The sequence below is a fragment of the Ochotona curzoniae genome, unplaced genomic scaffold (assembly GCF_017591425.1).
Source record: "Ochotona curzoniae isolate NIBS_2020 unplaced genomic scaffold, NIBS_Ocur_1.0 contig_2723, whole genome shotgun sequence".
In the NCBI taxonomy this organism is placed as follows: Eukaryota; Metazoa; Chordata; class Mammalia; order Lagomorpha; family Ochotonidae; genus Ochotona; species Ochotona curzoniae.
This window is the reverse complement of record NW_024465573.1, coordinates 25,181,842-25,195,963: the sequence shown is the minus strand read 5'-3', so window position 1 is coordinate 25,195,963 and position 14,122 is coordinate 25,181,842. Positions and strand designations below refer to the sequence as shown.

The 14,122-nt window shown below is 57.3% G+C and overlaps 1 protein-coding gene across 1 annotated transcript in view; it reads left to right on the top strand.

Moving 5' to 3' along the window:
* BCL9L (BCL9 like) overlaps window positions 1-14,122 on the top strand; it is a 33,558-nt gene that overhangs the window by 9,870 nt on the left and 9,566 nt on the right. Inside the window, exons 3-5 of the mRNA XM_040977075.1 lie at window positions 5,407-5,510; window positions 6,693-7,078; window positions 7,690-7,809. Of these exons, the coding sequence (XP_040833009.1) occupies window positions 5,485-5,510; window positions 6,693-7,078; window positions 7,690-7,809 (532 nt within the window). The 5' untranslated portion in view covers window positions 5,407-5,484. The remainder of the gene's footprint in view (window positions 1-5,406; window positions 5,511-6,692; window positions 7,079-7,689; window positions 7,810-14,122) is intronic.

Below are 14,122 nucleotides of genomic sequence, written 5' to 3'. Positions count from 1 at the left end.
GCATCTGGGGATTAAGATGTGGCAGAAGGGGCTGGGATGCCATGCTCCTGGGTCTGAGGCCTGGGCCTGGACAAAGGTGTCCTCTGTGGCCTAGGACCAAGAAGGGTGGGTGGGAATCCCCAGCTCTGCTCACCACCTCCTTCTGGGACCTTCCATGAGCTTGGTGCTGAGGCCTCTCTGAACTGTCTGGGCCATGCCTTACTGCTGGGCTGGCCATGCCTCCTATGCCCAGCCCTTGGGGCCTGCTCCTTGGGCAGGCTGGGGCTATTTTTGGGATTGGGCTGGGGCTCTGGGGCTGGTTTCAGATGTTCCAATGTGAACAGGAGAAAATGGGAACAGATGGCTGGAGGCCTGTGATCAGCAGTCCTGCAGGGAGCAAGTTATTTTTAGGGCCTTGTTAACCCTTCGGGGGCTTGAGGGGCCACCCCAAGAGCTGCAGCCCTATGCAGTGGGGAAGATCTTCTCCCCGGATCCCCTTCTTGCTAGAACAGCTTGTCAGTTGCTTTCCTTAAGGAAGTCCAATGCAAGAGACTAGGAGTAGTAGGTTTCAGTTTTCTGCCAGTCTGACACCGCAGGGAGATGGCCATGGAGTCGGGCAAGGAGAGGCGTGCCTGGCAGAGGGGATGCCCATTGGGAGGGAAATCCTTGATTTGCCTCCTTGATGTTTAGGTTAAGATAATGGGCAGCGGCTCTGCTGGGTTGTGCCCTGGGTGTTTGAGTATGGATGAGACAAAGATGGCCAGGGACATGCATGCAAGCAGGAAGACGGGAGGCAAGTCTTTGTCTCACGTGCCATCACTCAGAGGCCCAATCTGCTCACTGGGACACACAAATGTCAGATATGTGGGAAGTGCCCACCTTCCTCCGAGATGCCCACCTTTTTGGGTGCCACGGCAGAAAGTAGAGAAGGGGATTGGTTTGGAAAAGGCTGGCGTGTCTCAGGCATTGTGAAGTGACTTCCGCACTCATTTTGCCTTAGTAGACTCTGCTTCTCCTTCTGCAGGTGTGCAGACTGAGGCTTTGGGGAAGAAGGGAACAGAGGTCCTACAGCTCAGAGGAGACACGGCAGGATTGGTAGCATGTCTGCCTAGGGGCAAAGGCAGTTCTCAAGCCACCACCACACACAGTGCCCACCAGGCCCCCACCCCGGTGGGCAGGGCAGCTCCAGAATGGGTACTGATCCAAGGCCTGGGGGCAGGCGCCCTCCCTACCAGAGCTCTCCCACAGTCCTCTGAGCTCTCCTTGTCGCAGGGTGCCAGGACTGACACCAGAAACCCCATTTGGCCTTCCTGTCTCCCCTGCAGGAGGATCACATGGACACATCCTGTCTCGTCACCCCCACCCCCACCCTGTCCTGGCCCACATGCCACTGCTTCCTGGAGGGCTCTCTCCAGGTGCTTGCTAGTGCCCAGAGATTGGGCCAGGCAGGCTAGGCGAGGCGAGGGAGGTGAAGCCAGGGAGCTGCGAGGACGGCTCTGCCTCTGGCAGTACCTGGGGGAAGGACAGCCTGCGGCAGGCATTGGGTGAGGTCCCCGCCCCGTGGTGTGCTGGCCGTGCCAGCAGTCTGCCCGCACTCTACTCCTCCCACAATGGCCCCATTGTTCCCAGCAGCCAGGCAGTTTGGAGGAGGTTCCTCAGGCCATTGCTACCCCTCCAAACAGGGGCCTGATTAACCCCTTGGAGGACTGAGGCCAGGTGATGGCCCACAAGGAGTCCCAGGTCTGGGAAGTCACCTTCAACCTGCTTTGTACCCAAGCAACAGGTCAGCTCCTGCCCCTGGGGTCTCCCACAGCATGGGGAGTAGTACCTAGACCCTCTCCCACCCTCAACCTAGTGCAGGTGCCAGGGGGCAGGAAGTGCCAGTGGGGTGGCGGGCGGAGACCAGATATATTTGGGCTGGTGGGGCTAATTCCAGCCACCACTGCTGCCTGCCCCACTGGCTCCCAAGCTGCTTTCCTTCCTGTGAAACCAGAGCTGGGTTGGGCCTAGCTCAGGATTTCGGTGGATTTAAAGAGGCAGCACCATCCCTGCCAGCCTGGCTTCCTCTCCCCCTCCTCAGTTCAAGTCTGGAGTCCAGCCACGCTGCTCCTCCTGCCACTCCCTTGCCCCCAGCTAACCTCTGGCCCTGGCCTTGCTGTTGGGGTACCAGGCTTCTGGCAGTCCTGTTTCCCAGAGCCTGGGGCGGGGGTGGGGGGAGTGGGCGGGGGTGGGCTGTGGTTTCCTGTGTTGGCTGTTTGTGCCTGGCCTAGAGTGCCCGCCGCCTGCCTGGCCTTCCTGCCCTGTCTTGTTTCCTTGTGCCCTCCACCCCTCCGTACTCTGCCCCCCCCCTTCCCGGTGGCAGGGAGCAGCTTGGGATCCTGGCAGCAGCCTGGGTGTGGGGGGCCACCCCACACCATGGCTTCTCTCTCAAAGCTTGGCCATTCTGGAAAGGGTGAAAAGAGTACCAAGAAGTGAGGTGACCTCTGGTCTGTGTAGTCAAGGCTGTTGGACCCTGCAAGGCCTCAGAAGGGGCAAGTGGGCTGGGCACAGGCAGAAACATTCTGTCTCAAAGTCCCAGACAAGGAGATTCCGTAGACCAGCAGGGGTTGCCTGACTTTACCGAGGGGCCGCTGGGGGCGGGGCTGGAAACTCCCAGGCAAAAATGGGGTGATTTGCATGTTCGCCTTGGCCAGGGCTTAGAGGGGGAACTGGGGAGGGCTGCTAGGAACCAGGGTAGGGGAAGGCCCCCAGAGCCTGGAAGTCCCCCCGTCGAGGGTCCCTGAGTAGCACCTGGGTCTTTGAGCAGATTTCCTGCTGGGCTGCGAAGCCTTGACCTCCCCACCCGCTGAGTCACCACTTTGGGAAGAGGAAGTGACCCGTGTGTTGGAGGATGACTTACTTCTTAGGACTGGGAGAAAAGGGATGGGGACCCTGCTATCCCTATATGCCCCCCCAGCCAGAGACTGCCCCTCATCCCCTGTCTGCAGTGGGGAGAGCCAGGATTGAGTCTTCTCACCCTTTTAAAGGAGAGTCCCATCCTTACACTTTGCTCTCTGGATAGCAGATCTTTACACGTGGGAGCATACACCATCCGCAGCCCCTTCTCGTGTCCTGCTGGGGGGTTCTGAGCTGGGTGCCCCATGGAGGGGCTCTGGGCTTTGGGGGCCCTGGAAGCAGAGCAGAGCAGCTCGGGCTGTGGGAACGCCTGCCCAACTAGGAGCGCTTCCGTGTCAATACCTGCAGGCTCCGGGCTGGGACTTCCCGGGTCAGGCCCCCTCCCCCCTTTGACCTTAAGGCTGCATGCAGGCTCCCCACCCCTATGGCAGTGGATCGCAGGCTCTTTGTCTCATGCAGTGCCTGCAGGCACATTCTCCAGGGTAAGCTCCGGGTCTTCACTCAGGTGACTTGCACCTGCTCCTTGTTTGTGAGCCTGTCACCTCTCTCCACCCCAGACAGGGGAACCTCGACCTGGCTTGTTTTTCTTTTAAACTTCAGAGCCCTGGCCTTATCTCCTTACCTGCCTCTGGGGCTCCTAGCTAGGAACTACCCTTTCCATGGGGGGGGGGAGGGGCACCCTGGGAGGTGGGCGGTCCTCCAGGTGTCTTCTGGCACTGAGATGGAGGAGGAAGGGTCCTAGGAAACCAGAGGGGGGGGGAAGTGAGATGGGGAAGTCCTGACTCACCCTAGCTTGACTCAGCTTGCCCTGCGGCTGGATGGAAGGGAGGGGCTGGAGCCCTAGCTGAGAGGCGGCCAGGCCTCCCTGGGACCCCTGGAAAGGGGCTAATTTTCTAACAGCCTCTCCTCAAATTTCTGCAGGCTTCCCATTTTGGGCCTGCAAACATAGCTGGTAGTGGGGGGCTCTTGCCCTGCATGCCCCACACTTCACAGTAAGGACACAGCAGGCAGGGGACCCTGGGGGCGTCCTTCATTCTTCCCACCCTCTCTGGGAAAAGGGGCGGTTTGGAGGACTGCTGAGCAGGCGAGACACCTGCCCACCCTAGGCCTGTCCCACACCTAGGCAAGCTTTGGTATTCCTGCCTGCCTCCCGGGCCTCCCTGGCCTCTCCGGCCTCTGCTCTTGCCTGTCATGCAAGAGATGGGGGTGGCTGCTGCTTTTCCAGCTGGGCCTTGGACTTTGGAACCCACTCCGGGGAGACGGAATGGAGTAGGGAAGGCCAGAGTTGCCCTGGGGTTAGGGTTAGGTTCCCGGAGGGTGGCAGAGAGGTCTCCCTGTCCCCGCCCCAGTCCCAGGCCAGCCGGGAGCAACTGAAGCAGCTACAGTGTGTAGTCGGGCCTGTCAGCGGGACAAAGCTCCTCCCCCACCTTTTGCTGGGATCAGCTGCTGGGGAGGGGGTGGGGAGGTGGGGCAAGGGTTGGGTAAGGTGTCTATCAGTGTAGGTTAGCTGGTGATGTCCCAGCCAGTCCCTAAAAGGCTCCCTGGCCGCCCGCCTCAGCTCCCGCACAACCCTGGGGCAGTCTCGGCGTGTGATCAGAGCCCTGTAGAGGTCCTCTTTGGCGGGCCGGCCGGCTACAAGCACGCCTCTGGCCTGCCCGGCCCCTGCGTGTCTTTGTCTCCCTGTCCACGTGTGAGCTGGGAGTGCGTGTGGGAGTGAAGAGTCGGGGGATCGCCAGGCCCCTGCCCAGCAGCGCACACCCAGCCCTCGCCCGACGCGCTTGTGCGTCCCTAGGTCCGCGCGCGCGGACCGGGGACCACGCTGCAGTGCTGCCCGCGCCCTCGCTCACTGCCTCGCTGGCTCTGTCGCTCACTAGCTCGCTCACTGGCTCGCTCTGCGTCTCCTCTCGGGCTCTGCCGAGGGGGCGGGGTGGGGGCCCGGGCGGGGGAGGGGAGGCTCCTGCATTCTTGCGGTCGGGGAGGAATCCGCGCCAGCGTTACTGGTCTCCAGAAAAGCCCAGCTGCAGCCCCGGGGCCCCGCCAGGCCTCCCGCTGCCCGCCCGGGCCTGCTGGGATGGGCACGGGCTAGGCCTGGAGCTGGGGGCGGGGCGCGGACCCCGGTGCGCTGCCCGAGCGCCCTGGGGTGTGGCACGGCGCCGGGGGCGGGGCCCGAGGGGTTCCCAAACCCCGGGGGAGGGGCACGTCAGGGGAGCGGCCCCCCACGGGAGGGAGGCCCAGGTGGGCCGGACCTGCCGCGACGGAGCGCCCTGCACGCCCCCCGCCCCGCAGCCGCCAATCTGCAGCCCGTGGGGGTGGGGGCTGGCCAGAGACTCCAAGCCCCCTGCGGGCCAAGTGTACCAGGTGGTCTCAGGGCTCGAGACCCCGCCACGTAATGCTGCTCCCTTTGCCAACCTCCCTCCTTCCCAACCCTGTGCAGTTCCCTAGTCCCAGGGCCTTGGGGTCCTCCCCTCTCCTCTCCCTTCCTCATCCCCCTCCCCAAGTCACAAGTTTTCTCTTTGGGGCTTGTTGCTGCAGTACGTGCTCCAGTATACCGAGTACCTGGCTGGGCCCTGGGCACGCACGGGGGCCGTAGCCCCACTGTGCGTGGGAGCCATGAGGATCCTGGCTAACAAGACAAGGTGTGTGGGTGTCGTGGCGGGCGGGGTGTGTGTATGTGTGTGCGTGCGCCTGCCCGCACGGAGAGCGGGTCGGGAAGGGCCTGCCGTGCTGACATGGGGAGCAGGTCTCCCTCCCCACCCTGCGCCCTGTCACCGCTGGGCGGATGGTGGGGGGCACAGCGCCAGGCCCGGGCCAGGGTTGCAGCTCAGCCTTCTCGCCTGGGCCCAGGTGACTTCGGGTCTGTTCTGGTGTGAGTGGACCCCGGCCCATCCCACTGTGGGGTCCCACGGTGCCCTCTGGTCTTCACGCAGCTGGGGGGGTACGAGCTCGAGGAGGGGGGTGGTGCCTGCCACCGCCTCCCTCCCCTCCCCTGGAGAAGCCGGCAGAGGGGCCAGGCGGCAGCAGCAGGACAGCAGAGCTGAAATAAATCTGAGCTGGTGTGGAATGAGGGGGGATAAATATCCTCTCCCGTGATGTGATCTTTCCAGAGGCTATTAATAGGTCTCCGGGGAGGGGGAGGCGGAGGGGGGAGCGGGCTGCAGCTTAAAGGGCCCGCAGCCTGGGCTGCTGGAATCCCAGGCTTCAAGCTGCGTTCCCGTCTGCCTGACACCGCTCCCCTCCCCCTCCTGCTGCTCCCGCCTGCCCGCCAGGCCTGCCGGCCCACCCTCCTCTGGCCTGCCCCTGTGGCTCCCGTCTGGACCACTGGGCAGCACTGCCCAGTGTGGGTGTGTTCCTCCCACCTCCCCTTGGGAATGGGGCCGTGGTGGCTCTTCTGTGCTGGTGGTGGCACTTGGAGGGGGAGTTGAGCTGTTGGTCCACAGAAGGAGTCTGCCAGCCCTAGGAGGAGCTGGCACTTGTGTGGGGTGAAGAGGGGTCTGGTGCTCCACAGGCTTATCACCTGGGGCTTGCAGTGTGTTAGATGATGGGGCTGGAGAAGGGCAGAGCCTGCCCAGGCTAGGCCTTGATTTCCGGCTGATTTGTAAAGGCCTGGGGAGAGGGGATGGGAGGAAGCCTCTGCACCACTTCCAAGGTGGATGGTGGCATTGGCGGTGGAGGGGGGGAGGGAGGGGATAGCTGGAGGAGTGGCCTGGCAAGGAGATGCACCTACCCAGTTAGGTGTGGTGGGATGGGGCAGTGGAAGCCCAGGTATGCCCAGCTCCTGGCAAGATTAACCTGTCTGTCTTTCCTGCCTCCCCCGCCAGGTTGCCCCATCCCAGGAGGAGAGAAGCTCCGGGGAGCCCACCGCTGTCTCCCCGTGGCCACTGCCCCCCTGCCCCAGCAAAGCCAATGCACCCAGAAAATAAATTGACCAATCATGGCAAGACAGGGAATGGCGGGGCCCAATCACAGCACCAGAATGTGAACCAAGGACCCACCTGCAACCTGGGCTCCAAGGGCGTGGGGGCGGGGAGCCATGGGGCCAAGGCCAACCAGATCTCACCCAGCAACTCAAGTCTGAAGACCCCCCAGGCAGGGGTGCCCCCTTTCAGCTCGCTCAAGGGCAAGGTGAAGCGGGAGCGCAGTGTGTCCGTGGACTCTGGAGAACAGCGGGAGGCTGGGACCCCATCCCTGGATTCCGAGGCCAAAGGTACGCTCTTTTCCTGCAGCCCATGCCTTGGGGCGGTAAAGTCACCTGCATCTGTCTGCTAGCCTGATCCTCACGCAAGGGTGTCTTTCTGTCCCAGGCACCCAGTACCAGGTCCTTTAGGAGTAGGGTTCACTGGGGTGCCACCTGTGAAGGGGCCAGACCCCTCCATTCCCCTCCCCCAGGGACCCACCTCTTTGCAGCCCAGTGAGCAGAGCAGGGAGAGGAGCTCAGCCAGCATCTCCTAGTAAACTGCCTGTATCCCTGGTTGGTGGGAGCCCATTGGGAGCAGGCACTGGGGCCTGGAAGAGTAGCCCTGGCTGCCCCCTCCTTCTTCCCCCCCTAATTAGAACCAGTTGTGGTTGGGATTATGCAGGCTTGGTGTGTGTGTTGGGGGGGCGGGGAGGGGAGACAGCTTGGGATGTTAGGAGAAATCAGAAACAAATGGTGGCGGGTGGGGGCCAGGGCCTGGCCAAGTGCCCACCGTGGCCTGGGCATTGCCCTCCCGGGGCGCGGCCTCTTGCAGAATGAGAGGGATGGGGATGGTGGCTGTGGGAGGAGGACAGGGCTCATGGGGCCCCCCTGACCCACCTGCCCTGTCTTGCCCCCGGCAGAGGTGGCACCCAGGAGTAAGCGGCGCTGCGTGCTGGAGCGGAAGCAGCCGTACAGCGGGGATGAGTGGTGCTCCGGGCCGGACAGCGAGGAGGATGAGAAGCCCGTGCCGGCCACCCACAGTGAGTGTTGGCGGCCGGGGCCATCCCCAGGGCCAGCCGGAGGACTGAGCCTGGGCTACAAGTAGCCAGGACTTGGAGCGCAGCCCTCGCCCTCTCTGCCCCCTGCCCTGTGACTGGCCAACTCCTGCTTTCAGTACCCTTCTTGGTCCGCTAGACCTAGTGCTTCCAGGCGCTCAGGTGGCCCCTTTGCCGGCCACCTCGCCTACACCTCTCTGCCTGAATACCTGGCCTCTGCTGCCACCTACTGGTCAGCTGAGAGCAGGCCTGCTTGCTTGGGAGCCTGGACCGCTGGCTGGCCAAAGCCGGGTTCAGCCTGAGTGTGAGTGGACGCTTGGCCGTGGCTCTGGCCTACCCTGATTCTGCCTGACTCCTGGAGAGACCCAGGGCTGTGACACCTCAGGATGAATGCCCACTCTTTATTGGTCAGCGTATTTGGGCCTTACGTGGGTCATGGTTGGGGAATTCAGATAGATCTCTGTGCTTGGCGTTGGTTTTGGTTCTGTTCAGCATGTGAGACAATTTAAGGCTGGAGAAGCTAGCCAGAGTGGTGGATTGTGGACTTCCTGAAGGCAGGGACGTGGGCAGGAAGGGGAGAAATAAACAGGCTGGCTGCTTTGCTACTTTGTTCTGTTTGTTCCTGTAAGGTGGGTGTAGTGATCTGTGTTTGGGAGGAGTGAGCACTTGTGGAGTGAGGCAGACTGCTTTAGGAGTGTGTGCTGCAAGCATCCAGGGCTAAAATGATGTGCTCATAGGGTTGTGGAAAACTGGGTTTAAAACTTGAATTTATTTGGGGGTGAGCCAGTACTGTTGGCAAAGTGAGACCCCTGTATGAAATTTGTTTTTTAGTTGTAAAGGTTTATTTTTATTGGAGAGTCAGATATACAGAGAGGAAGATCTTCTGTCTGCTGATTCACCCCTCAAGTGGCCACAATGGCTGGAGCTGAACTGATCTGAAGCCAGAAGCTTCTTCCAGGTCTCCCACATAAGTCCAGGGTTCCAAGGCTTTGGGCCGTCCTCGACTGCTTTCCCAGGCCACAAGCAGGGAGCTGGATGGGAAGCAGGGCTGCTGGGATTAGAACCGGTGCCAATATGGGATCCTGGCATGTACAAAGCAAAGACTTTGGCCGCTAGACTACCTTGCTGGGCCCATCAATAAATACTCTTTTAAAAAAGTATCTTTTAATGTAAAGAATTTTGAAATACATGCACTTGAGGGATCTTCAAAAAGTTGACAGAAAAGTGTCAACACAGTGGCTCAGCTGGCTAACCCTCTACCTGCAAGTTCTGGCATCCCACATGGGTGTCGGTTTGTTTCCTGACTGCTCCACTTGCATCCTGCTACCTGCCTGTGGTCTGGGAAAGTGATAGAGGACAGCCCGAAGGCTTGGGATTCAGCAGTCACATTGGAGGACCAGAAGTACCCTGGCCCCTGGCTTGAGATGAGCCCAGCTCTGGCCATTGCTGCCATCTGAGGAGTGAACCAGCAGATGGAAGATTTCTCTCTCTGTAAACCTGCCTTTCCAATAAAAATCATTCTTTAAAAAATAAAAGAAACAGTTGATGGTAACGCGTATTAAATACTATGCTTGAATGTAAAGATTTTTGTGCAAAATTTATCAGATTCACTTTTCATGAATTTTAAGTTATTTATTTGAAAAGCTAGGTTATAGAAGGAGGGAGGTTTTCTGTCTGGCCACAGTAGTCAAGCGTGGGTCAAGTTGCAGCCAGGAGCCTGGAGCCTGGAGCTTCGTCCCAGTCTCCCACGTGGTGGCAGGGCTTCTGATGCTTGCTAGGGGCATTAGCCGGGAGCTGGATCAGAAGTGGAGCAGCCAGGATTGAACTGGCACCTACATGAGATGCTGTTGTGAATGGCGGCATCTTTATCCCCTGTGCCATGATGCTGGCCCAGCCTTTTATGAACTTTAGGATCATTTTTAGTACTTACTATTATTTTTTGTATGAATGACAGAAAGATCCCCCATCTGTTGCTGTATTCTACAAATGCATGCAACCGCTCAGCCTTGCCTAGGCCACAGCTGGGAGCAGACAGCTCCTTCCAGATTTGTCTTGTGGCCAGTGATGACCCAAGTATTGCTGTCCCCTGCGGCCTCCTGGCATGTGCATTAGCAGGAAGCTGGAATCACAAGTGGATCTGGAGCTGAGACCTGGAAACAGACACTTTGAAAGGGGATGAAGGATCTGTTTACCATGATTCAGTAGTCCACATGTATCCCTTTGGCTCCATGCACCAAGTCCATTGCTGCCTGACAGCAAACAAGTGGCACCTGAATAGGGGCTTGAAAGAAGATAGGAAGTGCAGTGGAGACACCCCCAAAGAAAGAGTTCAACAAAGAGAAGTGTCCAAGCAATACTTCAGATACCTGATGCTTTCTACTTTCTGCCAGGGAGTTCTAATTCAACCCTCTGGAGAATGCCCAGCTGCTGTGGCCCCCTCTCTGCTCCGTTTCTTTCTTCTTTCTTTTCTTTCTTTTCTTTCATTTCTTTTCTTTCTTTTCTTTCTCTCTTTCTTTCTTCCTTTCTTCCTTTCTTCCTTTCTTGCTCCCTCCCTCCCTCCCTCCCTCCCTTTCTTCCTTCCTTGTTACTTATTTTTATTGGAAAGTCAGATACGCAGAGAGGAGGCTAGGCAGAGAGGAAGATTGTCCATTGATTCACTCCCCAAGTGACCACACTGGCCGGAGCTGAGCCAATCCAAAGACAGGAGCTAGGAGCCTCCTCCGAGTCTCCCACACGGGTGCAGGGTCCCAAGGTTTTGGGCTGTCCTCTACTTTCTCAGGCCATAAGCAGGGAGCTGGATGGGAAGTGGTTCCATATGGGAACAAGCGTCCATATGGAATCCCAACACTTGCAAGGCAAGGACTTTAGCCACTAGGCTACCATGCTGGGCTCTCTCTGCCCCTTTTTAGTATGAAGTAGTCTACCCCTATCCTTTTTCTTTTGTCCATTGAGCTTTTGTTTATATCTGTGTTACATCCCTGGAAACAGAAGCAAGAAGCATTTTGCTTCTTCATGGCCCATGGTGCCAGCTGAGGTTGTCAGGACAAGTAAACCAAAGCGGTGAGATGGGAGCAGACTATTCCGCCATTTTTCCAGATCTTTCAGCTGCGCATCAAATCTGGCGGTGATCACCCGACACTTGTTTAACCTGCACGTGAGGTTCACGATTCTCCCAGCTCTGTGATCATCAGTGCAGCCGCGCTTCGGCACGACGACCTTGGAGCATCCTTGGATCAGCACCTGGCATTGTTGATGCTCTTCAGGGCATGGGCAGCATGGAAAGAGGACGGGAGGGGCGAGAGCGCGGAGTCAGGGTTATCGTGAGACCAGGTCCGTTCTCCCGGGGAAAGCACCATGTTGAGGAATTAGATGGGATAATAGGCAGTTAGGGTCTCTGGTCCTTGGTGAAGTTATCTCCCCACTTCCTGTCCCGGTAAGAGTGAGTTCTCCTTAGCTACATTCCTTGGGCCTAATTTACAAAACAGAGAGGGGGATTTGTAGGAGGACAGTTGATTGGATGGTATTTGCATGAGAATAATTGATTAGATATCATGAATACAACTGATTGGATATACAAAACAACAAGAGATACTTTCAGATAAGATTGTGGAGATAATAGATGGGTGCTATATCTCTGTAATCTCCTCTACCTCCTCCCTTATCCTGTGTGAGTCCTCTGTGAGCCTCAGCCTGATGCCACCAATAAACTTCCGCTGTAGACCATCCAAAAAAAAAAAAAAAAGAAGAGAAAAAGGAAGAAGATGCAGGCATTTGAATCCCGTTCTAGACTTGTACAACAAATGTTCACTCCTCTGTGACCTTTAAAAAAAATTTTTTTTTGGGTCTGCTGCAATAGCCTAGTGGCTAAATTCTCACCTTGCATGCACTGGGATCCAATATGGGTATCAGTTTGAGTCCTGGCTGCTCCACTTCCTGTTCAGGTATCTGTTTGTGGGCTGGGGAGGCAGTAGAGGACGGTCCAAAGCCTTGGAATACTGCATTTGCTTGGGAGACCCAGAAGTTCCTGGCTTTGGATTGGCTCAGCTCTAGCTGTTGCCGTTGCTTGGGGAGTGAACCAATAGATGGAAGATCTTTCTCTGTCTCCCTTTCTTTCTGTAAATCTGACTTTCCGACAAAAATACACAGTAATATATGTATTACACAAAGAGAAAGGGGAGATGGAGAGAAAGTGATCTTCTATCTGCTGATTCATTCCCTGTATGGTCATAACAGCTGGAGCCGGGCCAGGCCAGAGGCAGGTCTCTTACATACGGGCAGAGGCCCAAGTATTTTGGCCATCCTCCACTGCTTTTCTGGGTGCATTAGCACGGAGCTGGATTGGAAGTGGAGGAGCCTGGACTCGAATCGGTTTCACAGGTGGCCTGCCTCACTTTGCCAACAGTACCGGCCCCCTCCATGAACTTTTGAAGTACTCCCAATGTGTGGTCTCTATGGCTGCCTGGGATTTCAAAGATTGAAGGGTCCCAGGTCTCCTTGTACCCCATTCCTCCCTGGGACTGACATGTGACAGCCCTTCAGTGGTGGTACCCCTCCTGGCCTTGGGCTGGGACCCTCATGCTTCTCAGTCCACTTGCAGCATTTTACTGCGTGGTTGTGCAAGTGTGGAAGAAGCAGAGGGGGATTAAAGGAGTCGTAGCCGTGCATGTCCAGGGCAGCCGTCACTGTGGTGCTGTTTACTTCCTGTAGAGTTCTTGATGGAGCGGCAGGTGTAACGTCTGTGGATGACTGCTCTGGGTAGTGTTCTGGGACCTGCACTTGCTGTTTGTGTGGACTTGGTTTCACAGTTCCCTCATTTATAAAGTCATACGTACCGAGTTGGTGTGAAGAATTAATGAGGTGGTAGCATACTACGGTGGTGTTAACTTTTCCAAAAAAAAAAAAATTCATGTATTTCCTGTATATGAGCGGTAAAGTGAGAGAACGCCAGTGAACAAACGAGAGAGTAAGAGATTTACATGTGCTGGTTCATTCCTCAAATGCCTAGGACAACCTAGGCTGGGCCACACTAAAGCCAGGAGCCAGGAGCTCCCCATCCAGGTCTCCTGTGTGGGTGGCAAGAGGCCATGTAATTGGGTCATCATCTGCTGCCATCATGGGATGCATTAGTAGGAAGCTGGATCAGAGGCAGAGCAGCCAGCAGTCAACTGGCCTTCTGATTAAACGTGCTGATGTCCCAAGTGGCACGTGCCCGGTGCTAGCTTCCTTTTGATCATGAACACTGTCCTAGGAGGTTCCTGAGCCCTGTGTGTCTTCCCTGTAGTGTGTGGGTACAAGTGCTGACCATCTGTGCTCAGGATCCTCTGACCTGGCCTGGGGGCTGGCTCTCAGGTGCTGACCCCTCCCTCTAGCTCCAGATGTTGGCCTCTGCTCTACTGGGTACATTTGGAGAGACTGTTAGAGCAGGGCCATTATGAGGGTGGCTCTGCCACAAAAGGGGAACCTGCTGCCCTGGCCCTGACACTGACTCTGGTCCTGGCTTGGGGACAGCTTTAGGCAGTTAGTCTATGATGCTCCTTTGTGTAGGTGAGGCTTGGAGATGGGTGAGCCCAACTGCCCTGGACTTCCAGCTAACCCTTGGGGTCAAGTTTGCCACCATGAAACAGAGCTCTTAATGCTGAGGGTGGCTGGGAACATGCGCCTCAGAATCAGCCGCCATGCTGAGAAATTCATGTGCTCCAGGGTGGGGACTTGCTCTCTTAGAGAGACCAAGGTGAGATCCATGGAGGGGCTGGAGGCCCAGCTCCTCAGTCCTGCCCACCTAAGGAGTCTTCCCTAGAATCCTGCGAAGACTGGGTTCAGGGAGCACACCTAGAATTCCTGGTGGAAGTGCACCCAAAGGACGGGGATTTGCATTCTGAGCGATGGAGGGGAGCCTCTGCTCAGCTTGCACAAGCTGCTCTAAGCAAACAAATAGAAGCTGGAGATGGGAAAAGTCAGGGAAGACTGAGTTACAAAGATAGCTTAGGGCACCTAAAGCATGTGACACAGGGGTTAGGATGCTGTTTGGGACACCCACAGCTAGTAGTGGAGTGCCTGGGATACAGTCCCATGTGCACTCCTGAGTCCAGCTTCTTGCTTCTGTACACCCTGGGAGGCAGTGAGAGCTAAATGCTTGGTTCCCTGCCATGCACTGGAGCGCCTGGTTAGGGTTCTGGGCTCCTGGCTTTACCCCGGCCCAAGCCCCCGCTGTGTCAGGCAGGTGTGGAATGAATTAGCGGATGGGCACTTTCTGTCGATCCTACTCTGTCTCTCTTCTCTGCTTTTCAAATAAATGGTT